The sequence below is a fragment of the Xenopus laevis genome, chromosome 7S (genome assembly GCF_017654675.1).
Source record: "Xenopus laevis strain J_2021 chromosome 7S, Xenopus_laevis_v10.1, whole genome shotgun sequence".
NCBI lineage: Eukaryota > Metazoa > Chordata > Amphibia > Anura > Pipidae > Xenopus > Xenopus laevis.
The window spans coordinates 100,663,791-100,677,075 of NC_054384.1; the positions used below are offsets into that span (position 1 = coordinate 100,663,791).

Sequence of the window (13,285 nt, forward strand, 5' to 3'; positions counted from 1 at the left end):
TGTAGTTTACTTTAAAATGAACTTTTAGTGTATCTTAGAATGGCCAATTCTGCAGCTTTTAAGTGGGGGTCACTGACCCATCAACCAAAACAGCTATTGCTCTTTCATGACTTTCTATTCAGGCCTCTTCTATTCATATTTGAAATTCTCATTAAAACCGTTGTCTGGTTGCTATGGTTATTTGGAGCCTAGCAACCAGATAGCAGCTAAAATTCAAAACTGAAAAGCTGCTTAACAAAAAGCTAAAAAAAAAAGGAATAATTGCAAATTGTCTCTGAAAAGCACTCTCTACACTTGAATATCCCTCTCTACACTATACTAAAAGTCATTTCAAAGGTGAATGACCCAAGAGTTAATTTAAGGTGAACAACCCCTTAAAGGAGAAGGAAACCCTTTCGGCGCAAAACCCCTCCCCCCCGTAGGCCCCCAGGCCTACCTCCCCACCGGGCAAATGCCCCATAGCTGCTACTTACCCCTCGGCGCAGGTCCTCTCCTGTGGAGTTTGCAGGCGCCATCTTCTCCCGTGTGGTCTTCTTCCTGGATTCCCCGGTGTTTGGTGGCACATGCGCAGTAGGAGCATTTGACTGTTCAGCTCAACTGCGCATGCGCCGGCAACTTCGTGACTTTCAGCGCATGCGCAGTAGATTCCAACAAGCAAATGCACCTACTGCGCATGCGCCTTCAAACGCCGGATAATCCAGGAAGAAGATGGCTCCTGCGAACTCCACGGGAGAGGACCTGCGCCAAAGGGTAATTAGCAATTTAGGGGCATTTGCCCAGGGGGGAGGGGCTTTGCGCCAAAAGGGTTTCCTTCTCCTTCAAAAAACCACCAACTGACTGTTGACAAATCAGCACTGTCTGGGGCTAGAAAAGACTTGGGATGATGCCAGAGCTACTGATGAGGACAAGAGACAACCGATTGTAATATTTTCTGGGTGATTTCTGCTCAAATACCTGTAAGCCACAGTGATATTTATTTTGAATTACTGCTGTGTTAATGTTCAGGGCATAAAAACCACCTCCAGTCTTATAAATGATGGCAGCTTCTTGAGCATGAATAACCCGACAGCACTCTTGTTAGAAAACATGAATTAACGGGCGGTTTGTGTGTAGCGAATGTAACAGTACAGTGGAACTCACACACTGATGGTACGGAAAACATTAAAGCCAGACAGTGCCGTGCTGATGACTATTCCTGGGCACTGGTGATGCCAGTGAAGTTCTTTAATGTCTTTTTCTCCTTGATGGACAAAGAGCAGCTGTGGAGGGATGCCGGCCAATGCTGGGTCTTCTGTTTCTTCTTCCTGATCCTGATCTCTTTCAACTGCCAGATCCCACTGTGTGATTTGGTCGTCGGCCCCCGACGCTGCGAAGACGCCACTGTCAGTCGGGTGCCACTCTACCGACGTGATTGGAGCCGTGTGCTGTTTGAACTTGGCCACGCTCACGCCTTTCTGTTGAAGGTAGAAAACGTGTTACTGAAGTCAGTTCTTTTAAGGGAGACATTTTGTGTAAAAAATAATAACATACCAGGGCGTTATACTCTATTAGATATAGAAAAATTGTGCTTAAAAAAAGTAGTGTTTAAGGCTGATTTATTGAATATTTCTGCAAAAACCCTAATAATCCCTCTCTTCTCTTCCCCGAATTCTCTGGCTGTGCAGGGGAGCCGGCGGCACTCAGTTGACTGCACTGTAGGACAGGAACCAATCAGCAGCTAGCAAGACCTGATAGGGAACTGAAGCCTGTCTGTGCTTGTGTGACTGCAGGGCTGTGATTGGCTGTCCCCCTCCTACTGTGCTTCTGTCAGGAATCGTTAAGACACCTGACACCTCATTTGAAACTCTGACAAAGACCAGAGAACATCTATAGGGAGTTCCAATAAAGGGGCTATTTTTAAAGATAATTTTTAGCACCATGTAAAAGCAACACCATATATTACTCCTATATATTATATTTATCCTATATGTCTCCTTTAATGACTGAAATGTAGTTTCAAGGAAAAAAATGTATATGTTATGTATACCACCTTCAAGGCTTTTATATGGAGATACAATGTCTACTTTCTTAGAATTATCAAAAGCAGAAGAACACAGAGGTTTCAATATGTAAATGAATCACCAGTTGCACTTCGTTAGAGATAGTGGTTAGTAGACAAAGTACTCAAGAGAGGAAACCTTTGACTTCATATTTAAAGGGGAACTATCACAAAAATGTAATATAAGCTTCCTCATACTGAAATAAGAAACTTTGTAAAAACAATCAATTCAATATTCTGCATTGCTTCTGAAATAATCAAGTTTATCTTCACTTTTCCTCTCTCAGCACCCGTTTCTCTTTAGTCTCTCTTCATACAGCAGTTGGGTGTCAGATATTCATTGATAGTTAGACCCCAATATATCTTATAGGGGGGCTCCTTTCCTAGCAGATGAATTACAGCTCACTCAAAAAACTGATTCCAGTACAAACAAAATGTAACAAAATAACTGCCTTTTGCACAAATCCTGCATGTAGAGAGACATGATGTCTGGTGATTTTAATAGAGTGAGCTCTAATACATCTTCTAGGCAAAAGGAGCCCCCCTATTAGATATATTGGATCATTCATCTGACACCCAACTCCTGAATGAAGAGAGAATGAAGAGAAACAGATGCTGAGAGAGGAATAGTGAAGATAAACTTGATTATTTCAGAAGCGGTACAGAAAATGTAATTGGCTGTATTTAGAAAGTTTCTTATTTCAGTATGCTGAAGCTTATATAAAATTTTAAATTTAAATTCACCCATGTCATAACCCACCTGGAACTGGCGAAGGTCCCAGATCTTTAAGACACCATCGTCTCCTCCGCTAACAATGAAAGGTTCCTGGTGATTCCAGCTGATCACATTTACATCACTGTCATGGGCTTGGCTGGCAGTCAGCATGCAGGCTTTATTAGGGGCCGCCCTGATGTCCCAAATACGAATTGAAGCATCCACTGAACAGGAGGCAAATACCTACACAGATTTAAGGTGAAAAACAGTTTTAACTTAATTCACGGAGATGCCAAGGGGAACCTCATACATTCAACATAAATGTGAAAAACCGAAACATAATTATTAAAAAGGAAATTAATTTGAAGATTTTCTGCAGCAGTGCATGATGTTGTATACATATTTTTAACACACATTTACTAAGCACAAACATATTCCACTACACTGTAAAACAGAGGGAGTAAAGCTCCATCAAATTCTTAAAAGGGTTGAGTTAGCTTTTAGTATGATGTAGAGAATGATATTCCGAGACAATTTGCAGTTGGTTTTCTTTTTTTATTATTTGTGGTTTTTGTCATTTAAAGACATTTTTTTTTTATAATGTACAGTCAATAGATGAAGAAAGCCCACACATTTATTCTTAGGCCATAGGAGAGAAAAGAATGTAGAAGAACAAGTTGGTTACAGTTTACACAGGCACATTATAATTTAAAGGAGAAGGAAAGGTGTTTTTACTTGGGGGTGCCAAAAGTTAGGCACCCCAATTGATTGTATCTACTTACCTAAAACCCTGGGCCAGTGCTCATATCAGCAGAAAACTGCCCCGGGGTTATTCCAGCAAGCTCTCAGGAGTCACCCTCTTCCGGCTTTTTCTTTCTTCAAATTTCCCGGGGCAGACACATGCGCAGTAGAATGAAATAGCAACTTCTTCGATAATGTTCGGCTTTCTGCTCTAATGCGCATGCGCAGCTGCAAGAAGAAGCCGGAAGAGGATCGCTCTGTGGTGCTCACTGGAATAACCCTGCGGCAGTGAAGTTTTCTCCTGAAAGGAACACCAGCCCAGGGTGTCAGGTAAGTATATACAATCAGTTGGGGGTGCATAACTGTTGGCACCCCAAGTAAAAACACCTTTCCTTCTCCTTTAAATTATAATGTGCCTGTGTAAACGGTAACCTAACTTTTGGCACCCCCAAGTAGAAAGGACAAGGCCCTTCTTGCAGCATCTCTGAGGCCCAGACTAGGTGCACATCTGCAGTAGAGTGAAAAGTCCAGCTTTTTACTCAACTGCACATGTACAAACAGACTGGGCTGCAGAGAAGAACATGGAGGAGATAAAAGATTTGGCTCTACTAGTAATACCCTGGGCTGGTGCAGAAAAGGAGCACCGGCATGGAGTCTCGGCTGATTATCATCACTGGGCACCTAACATTTTGGCACCCCAGTGATTATGCCTTTCCTGACAGACTATTTACTGCATGTAACAGGAGAATAATTTGAAGACAGTATATGTTGTTTACCGTGGCTTCAGTAGGAGACCACTGAAGATCCTCGACAGATTTGGTATGGCCTGTGAACGGTCTTTGGTCAACATGCCACGTTCCTCCTTCCCTTGGATTCCACAGATGGATGTTCTTACTGCAGTCACCAGTAACCAAACGCCCTAATGGGGTAGTAGAAAACCAAGTGAATTAAACTATTGATGTTAAGCTGTTAAAAGCAACACAAGGTTATTTATTAAAGTCCGAATGCCAAAAACTCAAAAAAAAAAAAAAAAAAAAAAATCGAGGTTTTTGTTTTTTCGAACTATAAAGTCCAAATTTTTAGTGGAAAAAAAAAAAACAACAAATTTATTGATATTTATTAAACCCAGAGGATGGAAAAAGTCAGAATCCGAAAATGTGGCCTCTAAGACCTACCGAGGTTGTATATAAGTCAATGGAAGAGGTCCCTATCCTATTTGGAATTTTCCGTGGTCTGCGCTGGAATTAGCCCGAAAATCCGACTATTTCAGACTTTTCGGGAAAGAATCCAAAAAATGCAGACTTTTCTGAAAAAAAAAAAAATGCTAAAAAAAAGGTGCGGGTTAATAGAGCCTGCATTCCTATTTGGAATTTTCTGTGGTCTGTGCTGGAAGTAGCCCAAAAATCCGTCAATTTCGGACTTTTCAGGGAAAAAATCCAAAAAAATGCAGGCTTTTCTTGGAAAAAATGCTAAAAAAAAAAAAAAAAAAGAAATAATACAATTTGGATTTTCGCCAGATTTTTTCATGTTTGTCCCCGATCCCATTAAAAAGCACCTGTTGGGTAAAAATGTTATCCCCAACCAAAGGTGCAGGCTAATAGAGCCCGCATTCCAGTTGGGGATAACTGTAGTTTTTTAAAAAAAAAAAAAAAAAATGCCCCCCGCCAGTGCTCCACTATCCGCACCAGGAGGGAGCTCCCGGTGCAAGCAGCCATGTTGTGTCACTCGCATGCTCATTACGCGCATAACGAGCAATTTGTGGCACATTTTCATTATGCGCATGAGAGTGCCCAGTGCTCCCTCCTGGTGCGGGTAGCGCAGCGCTGGCAGGGGTCATTTTTTTTAGAAAAAAAAAAAAACAAACTACTGTTATCCCCAACCGGAATGCGCGCTCTATTAGCCTGCACCTTTGGTCGGGGATAACATTTTTACCCAACAGGTGCCCTTTAAATTGTGATTTTTTAATAACAAATAAGGTCCAATCGTGGATTCTAGTTTGGCCTGACTTTTTTGATTAAAATAATCAGATAAATTTGGACTAAAATATTTTTACCACCACCACTTGAAAAACTGCATTGTTATGCACAAATACAAGGAAAATTCACCTTAATCCAACAATTAGTAAGAATTATGGGACTTTCAAATGCCAACATGTAAATAAGATTTTTACTTTGGAAGACCTTGTGAGTGAACATCATTGTGGTTCAGAAATTTCCCTGATTTGTACCTGCTGCTTTTGGAGACCAATCCATTGAAAAACCTTCAGTCATGTGCCCTGAGAAAGAAAACACTGGTTTGATTTTGGCTTGTTCCTCCTTTAGAAAAGCAGCGAGCGTCTGAGAGTCTGACACTGCTTCCAGCTGCTTTCTTAGATCATAAATCTCCACCTGCCCTTTCTCTGACCAGACAGCAGCCACAGGTACATCCCCCATTGTAGATGCCTGAAAGTAAAAACAAAACAATGACCATTACAAACAGGAGTAGTTTCTAGTTTGCCAAACCATGCTCATGTATGACATACAGATGGAATAACATATTTATATATATATATATATATATATATATATATATATACACTGTATATTTCTTTTCCAAAGGCTACAATAGTGCAGCAGGATCACCTAGTTTAACATGGCATAACATCACTTTAAAGGAGAAGGAAAGTCGTTTAGCACTTGGGGGTGCCAAATGTTAGGCACCCCATGTGAATGTATTTACTTACCTGAAACCCCGGGCCGGTGCTCCTATCATCAGAAAACTGCACCGGCCTGAGATTATACCAGTGAGAACCACAGAGTGATCCTCTTTTGGCTTCTTCTGTCTTCTCGCAGCTGCGCAGGTAAATTAGAGCGAAAAGTCGAACTTTAACTAAAAAGTCGGCTTTTTCAATCTACCGCACATGCGTCTGCCCTGGGAACTTTGAAGAAAGAAGAAGCCGGAAGAGGAGTGCTCCGTGGTGCTCACTGGTATAACCCTGGGCCGGTGCAGTTTTCCAACATTTGGCAACCCCAAGTGCTAAACGACTTTCCTTCTCTTTTAAAGGACAGGTAAACCCCCCCACCCACAAAAATGTAATTACTGAAAACCTCTTTGAAACTGTTAGATAACTGACACTCTGGTTGTTAAAAGGTTAACAGCAAGGCTGCAGCATCTCCTTAATCACTTAGAATTCCTTCTCCTCCACTAACCCACTCTGCCCCCTCCCTCAGGAATTTACTTTGGCTGTTGGCTCATGAGCATGCTCAGTTCTTCTCCGCTCAGATTAGTAAACACACCCTCCAGTCTAACGGCCAATGAAGAGATAGCATTGCGGGTTCCCATAGAATCTCTAGCTGTCTGATCCTATTTTTTTCTCCTAACCACCTCTCCTGAGCTCAGCTTATCCATTACTCAACCCCAGCTGAACTTATTATCAAAGTATGTTGTGCCTGTGTAAACCTGCATTCTGCATTGCATGAACGTTACAGAATACATTGTCCTATTTGCAGATGCCAATGTTACAGATGATGTGTCAGAGGGGTGAAAGCTGCTATTTGTTTTAGGAAAATGTGAAAGTGCTGGCAAATGGAGGGGGTATATGCAGTACAAATTATGTGGTTCGGGTGGAAAAGATATGCCCAACTTATATACATTGTAGAAAAATGTAGGCTTTACTTGTCCTTTAAATAAGACCAAATACAACCCCACTTACACGAATTCTATTGATGCCGCCGTAATGAGGCACCATAGCAAGTTCTAACTGTGGCTTGTTTTCTTCCTCATCCTCTTCTTCACCACTGTCACTGCTTTCCGAATCGGAATCGTCTTTCTTTTCCTTGCTCGTCCGGTGCAAATTGTACATTTTCATTACCAGCATTCTATTAAAGAGGAAAAATACTGTAGTTACATTTCCTTATACAGTAGGTGGATTATTTCGGAACTGTGAGTTCTCGTCCTGTGAAATTAGTTCCGATGCATAAGGGATACAAAGAAGGGGGAAACTGACCAAAGTCAAACAGTTAACTATTACGTTTTTGCCTTTCCCAGTTGTCGCTCTGTACTCTGTGGCTTGAGTGATATCTATACAACTGCTGAAAATGACAGAGGCCTAGTGAACACCAGAAACCAGGGTCATGTCAGTGAGATATTGCTTGAGCTACAGACTACAGAACGTGGGTCAAAGGGAAGATAATATTAAAATGAGTAAGTGTAAAGGAAACCCTGTAGAGCCATGTGGTAGGTTGAGGCCCATACAATCCAGTCTTGCTTTACATGGTCATATCAAATGCTTGCTATTGTATTGAAGATCATATACAGGTATAGGATCCCTTAAACGGAAACCCGATATCCAGAAAGCTCCAAATTATGGAAAGGCTGTCTCCCATAGACTCTATTTTATCCAAATAATCCAAATTTTTTAAAATGATTTCCTTTTTCTCTGTAATAATAAAACAGTCGCTTGTACTTGATCCCAACGAAGATATAATTAATCCGTATTGGAAGCAAAACCAGCTTATTGGGTTTATTTAATGTTTAAATGAATTTCTAGTAGACATAAGGCATGAAGACCCAAATTACAGAAAGATCCGTGATCCGGAAAACCCCAGGTCCAGAGCATTCTGGATAACAGGTCCCATACCGGTATAAACTATTTCCAATACCTGTTGGCTTGAGCAGTGTCAGCCTGAGTACCAGCACAGAGGAACATAGTCAGTGGGTAGTCTGCGCGATTTTCCCCTAGGGTATCACGAATGACATCAAAGCTTAAACATGGGGCACCTACAAAGAAAAAAGATGTTATTGTTAAATTCACACTCATATTAATAGGATTCTGTCATGATTTTTATGGTGTAGTTTTTATGTCTAAATTACACTGCAGATAATGGACTCTACAATATAAAATGTTATTCCTGAACCACCAGTTGTAATATTGGTGTGTAGGTGCATCTCAGGTCATTTTGCCTGGTCATGTGCTTTCAGAAAGAGCCAGCACTTTAGGATGGAACTGCTTTCTGGCAGGCTGCTGTTTCTCCTTCTCAATGTAACTGAATGTGTCTCAGTAGGACCTGGATTTTACTATTGAGTGTTGTTCTTAGATCTACCAGGGAGTGGTTATCCGGTTGCCTTCCTATTGTTCTGCTGATGGGAGGGAGAAGGGTGATATTACTCTAACTTGCAGTGTAGCAGTAAGGGCAGAAACACACACTGCTATTTAGGGAGATTAGTCGCCCAGTGACAAATCGCTTCTTCTTCGGGCGACTAATCTCCCCAAACTGCCTTTGCGCCAGCTAGAATGAAAATCGCAGGCGGGATGGCACTCACAACGATTTATTATCCTCATGAGGAAAATTCGGGCGACTTCGGAAAGCTGAAGCGATCCAAGTGCCATCCCGCCAACTATTTAGATTCTAGCTGGCGGGAAGGCTGTTCGGGAGATTAGTTGCCCGAAGAAGCGATTCGTCACTGGGCGACTAATCTTCCGAAATAGCAGCGTGTGTCTCTGCCCTAAAGAGTGACTGCCGCTTATCAGAGCACAAGTCACATGACTGGAGGCAGCTGGGAAATTGACAATACGTCCAGCCCCATGTCAGATTTCAAAATTAAATATAAAAAAAATCCATTTGCTCTTTTGAGAAATGGATTTCAGTGCAGAATTCTGCTGGAGCAGCACTATTAACTGATGTGCTTTGCTAAGCTACGACAAGCAGCCTGGTGGGACAGTAGGTAAAACTGGTGCAGTGCTAGGGTCTTAGGTTTGATTCCAGCCGGGGCACAATGCAGATGTTTCCCTACAAACACACACTGGCAGGTTTAATGACAATGCTGTATAATCTCTGTACAGAGCTGTGGCCTATGTTAGCTCTATATAAAGGATAAGAAGAATAACCCAAACTTGATATGATGACAATGAGGACCTGCAGACCCTTCTACTGTAAAGTACTGTGGTTAATTTAATAAAGAAAAATAAAGATGTTGTAAACTACACTGTGGTTTTTGGGATAAAAATAAAAACATTATTTAAAACACAGTCTAACAACTTTGTACGATAACTTGCCCTTTAACGTGAACTGAACTTGCTTACTCCTCTCCCCGAGTCCCCGCCCTCCCGCCCCTGGATAAGGAATGAGGGCGGAGCTTTACCTGTTTGCGCCTGGTGATACAGAACATAAGCCTCCTGGTCCATCACCAGCTCTTCCCCCTCCTTGAGAGGCTCCATGCCCGGCACATAGACCCTCCTGGGACCTTTGTCCTTCTCATCGCCCTCCTCTTCCTCCATGATATCGCCCTCGTCATCTTCATCCTCGCTGTCCGACTCTTCCATACCTTCATCTTCCTCCTCATCCTTTCCAGGACTTCTCCATGTGGCTTCACCGGTGCCTGACATCTTGGAAACGGGCTGACGTCACTTTCGCTTGCTTCGCTTGCACATGTTCCAAGCCCTTTCCTTCACTTGCACTTGTTCCAACCCACTTCCGCTGACGCCTCTTCATTAGTATGCTAAAAGAGGCGCTTGTAGAAAGTACAGATAAGTAACATCGCGTGTTATTGTCCGCTGTATTGTGTTATTATGTGGCTCCTTCCAACTCAACGTAGTCCCAGATATTTCCAACATACTTCTGCTGCTGTTTCTAGATCGAAATGTAGAGATGTTTGTAATTAAAGGGCTGTTCACCTTTAAGTTAACTTTTAGTATGTTATAGACATATATCTAAGAACATTTTCAATTGGTCTTCATTTTTTAATAGTTTTTTTTTGTAGTTATCTGCCTTCTGACAATGTCCAACTTTCAAATGCGGGTCACTGACCCCCATTTGACAACAAATGCTCTGTAAGGCTACAAAATGTATTTTATTACTCATCTTTCTATTCAGGTCTCTCATTCATATTCCAGCCTTTTATTAAAACCAATGCATGGTTGCTAGGGTCATGTGGACCCTAGCAACCTGATTGATAAAACTTCAAATTGAAGAGCTGCTGAATAAAAAGCTAAATAATTTAAAAACCATAAAAAAATAAAAACCAATTGCAAATGGTCTCGGAATATTCCTCTCTACGTCTTACTACAAGTTAATTTAAAGGTGAACAACCTCCAACCTTTAATGCTGCCATTATTGTCGTTAAATATCAGAAGAGAGACATGCAGTGGTGCTTTTTGTTTTATGTCAGGCTATATACTGTATATATATATACAGTATATATATAAAATCACTTGTAGGCAGCCGCACTCTGATCCGGATTTTTCAATCGTAGGTGCTGGTTCCAATTATACATGTAATTTTCACATAGAGCCGCACTCCAATGTTAAGTGAATCAAATCACATTTATTGCATAAATCTTTGTGTCCAATGTTTTGGCCCACCTTAGGGCCTGTATAAGACTGAAATGCACCCAGACATCTACAACCCCCCCTTGGTCCTCAAAAAAATTGTCTTGCATGAAACTGGGCCGTGGTGCAAAAGAAGTTGGGGGACTGCTGCTATAGAAGGTCCAGAAAGACAAGTAGGAGTGAGTGTTATATTGTGTCCACCTCTTGGTGAATCTTGACACTTTACTGTATTTTTAGCTTTCTCTAGTCCGATGCATGACGTTTTAGTGGTTGGCGCAAAATTCTAATATTTAAAGGCTCAAATGTCCTATTTCTAATTGCCCAACATAAAGGTCTATTTCTACAGTTCCTGGGTGCGTTTCTATAAGTCTGTTCTAGTTCCTGACCCATTCTTGTTCTTGACAGCCATCCTGCCGTCTGTACCAACCTCTGCCTGTATTTGACTATTCTCTGAATCCTGGTTTTGTACCATGTGCTGTTTGGTTTGACCTCGGCCTGTGACCTCAACATACTCTTCTGTTATCTGATTTGGTATTGCATTGCCCGTCTGGTATTGAACCCCTGCCTGCTTCAAATCTCGCTGACCCCATCCCTTCTGCATACCTTCGGTTCTTTAGCCTGCTTAGAACTCTTTCCTTGATCCTCTCACATTAAGTCCTGACGGCATCTGAGTAGCGGAGCCAAAGGCGGCTGCTATAGGCAGAAGAATGAACCATGATCGGGTCCTTGGAGTTAGTTCTGAGTTTGTGATACCTTACGCTACACCTTTATTCTTGCCATTGAACAGGATAAAAAGATGGTTAGCCTTCTGGTTAAGTGCCTTCTGTGTTATGACCATGTCTAAATCATGGCAACAGAGCCAAGAGTGGAGACACTCTAACCTCTAGCCCTCCCTGTGAGGACAGTAAACAGTAAAAATATAAATATTAAAAAATATCTAAATTTAAAAAAAAAAAAAAAAAAAAAAAAATATATATATATATATATATATATATATATATATATATATATATATATATATATATATATATATATATATATATATATATATATATATATATATATGGGCAAGTATATTGGGTGGATTTGAATCATGTTATAGCCTTATCTGATGGCTACATGTCCTACAAGGGAGGTCCAGGACTTAAACTATGAGGGCCCCAGAGAGTCTGTAGTAGCTTGGCCTCTCCTACACCTCACACTAAGTACATGAAACCTGAAGCTAGTAACAGACTTTAGCTGTAGAGTAGCAGAAGTGCTTGATAGTGAATTCAGGAGTACTTCTCAGAGGAATCTGAATAAGGAGTATCCAAAATATAATTTAGCCAGAACATGGATTCAGGATAGTCCAGGAACTGGCAGGGTAAGGGCAAATAGCAAATCAGAAGTCTGAAACAGGCCAGGAATCAGAAACCAGGAATCAGTCAATTCTAATGCTCAGTGTCAATGTAAGACTATCATTTTGCAAGGAGGTAACACAGGGGGGGCCCATTTATCGAAGTCCAAATATATTTCAATATTATCTGAAAAAAAACTCCGACCAAATCCGTATGGGTTTTTTCTCCGTATTTATCAATATACTTTCCCAAAAATTGTATTTGCTGGAATAAACCCGAATTTTTTGGGATTTCCACCTGAAAACTCAGATTCTTTTGGATATTTGCCCGAAAACTTGGGTTTACAGCATGAAACCCAGCACAGATCAAAAAATCTTTGGGACTTCTCCCATTGACTTATATGCAACCTCGGCAGGTCTGAGATGCCGGATTTTTGGATTCAGACTTTTTCCATACTCGGCGTATAATAAATTCCGAAAAATTCATGTTTTTTTTTTAAATTCCGATTTTATATTAAAAAAACACAAATCTTTTGGAATTTCTGCATTCGGAGTTTAAAGAGTGTCTCTTTAAGCCCTAGAGCCATGGGGCAGGATGTGCTTGTGCCAGATGCAGTGTATGGCCCCGTGTGGGGAAGCAGGTCCAATGACCTCACAAGTGAAGACCACTGGAAGACTTCAGAGCTCCAGGAGGATTTAGAACAGGGTGCCTGACATAAACTCTACCTGTGCTGCTTGAAGACATAATGGACGTTTGCCCCTTGCCCTAAAATCAGTGCTTTGAATAAAACTCCTGTACCTAAATATTTATATTTGACTTTACAAACCTCGGCAGAGCTCTGAACTTGCAGGAGAAAACCCCTTTCAGATTCTGTGCAGAGCTGAGCTGTATCTCACCAGCATGTTTGCTAATGGGTCAGGATTTTATCTCTGAGACTTGGACAAGTTAAATACCGAACTCTGTAGTATTTGATTATACTTTGGTTTGTGGACTAACTGTTTATATTCTAGTACAAGCTTTCAAGCTGTAATCTTTTCCTCAGAGAGTAGATGTCTTGAAAGCTTGTCTTGGAAAATGAATTTTGGTTCAAATAAAAAGGAAAAGTTACAAAGAAATCTTTGTCTGGACTATTATAAGTGCTCATGCTA

The 13,285-nt window shown here is 41.1% G+C and overlaps 1 protein-coding gene across 1 annotated transcript; it reads right to left on the reverse strand.

Moving 5' to 3' along the window:
• Positions 1–838: 838 nt before the first annotated feature.
• Positions 839–9,880, reverse strand: grwd1.S (glutamate-rich WD repeat containing 1 S homeolog; the record flags this gene model as incomplete). Its single annotated transcript, NM_001092543.1, is given in 7 exon segments — positions 839–1,454; positions 2,799–2,996; positions 4,271–4,413; positions 5,722–5,935; positions 7,186–7,351; positions 8,135–8,252; positions 9,615–9,880. Coding segments are annotated over 7 exon segments (1,401 nt in total). The 5' UTR covers positions 9,859–9,880.
• Positions 9,881–13,285: the final 3,405 nt, after the last annotated feature.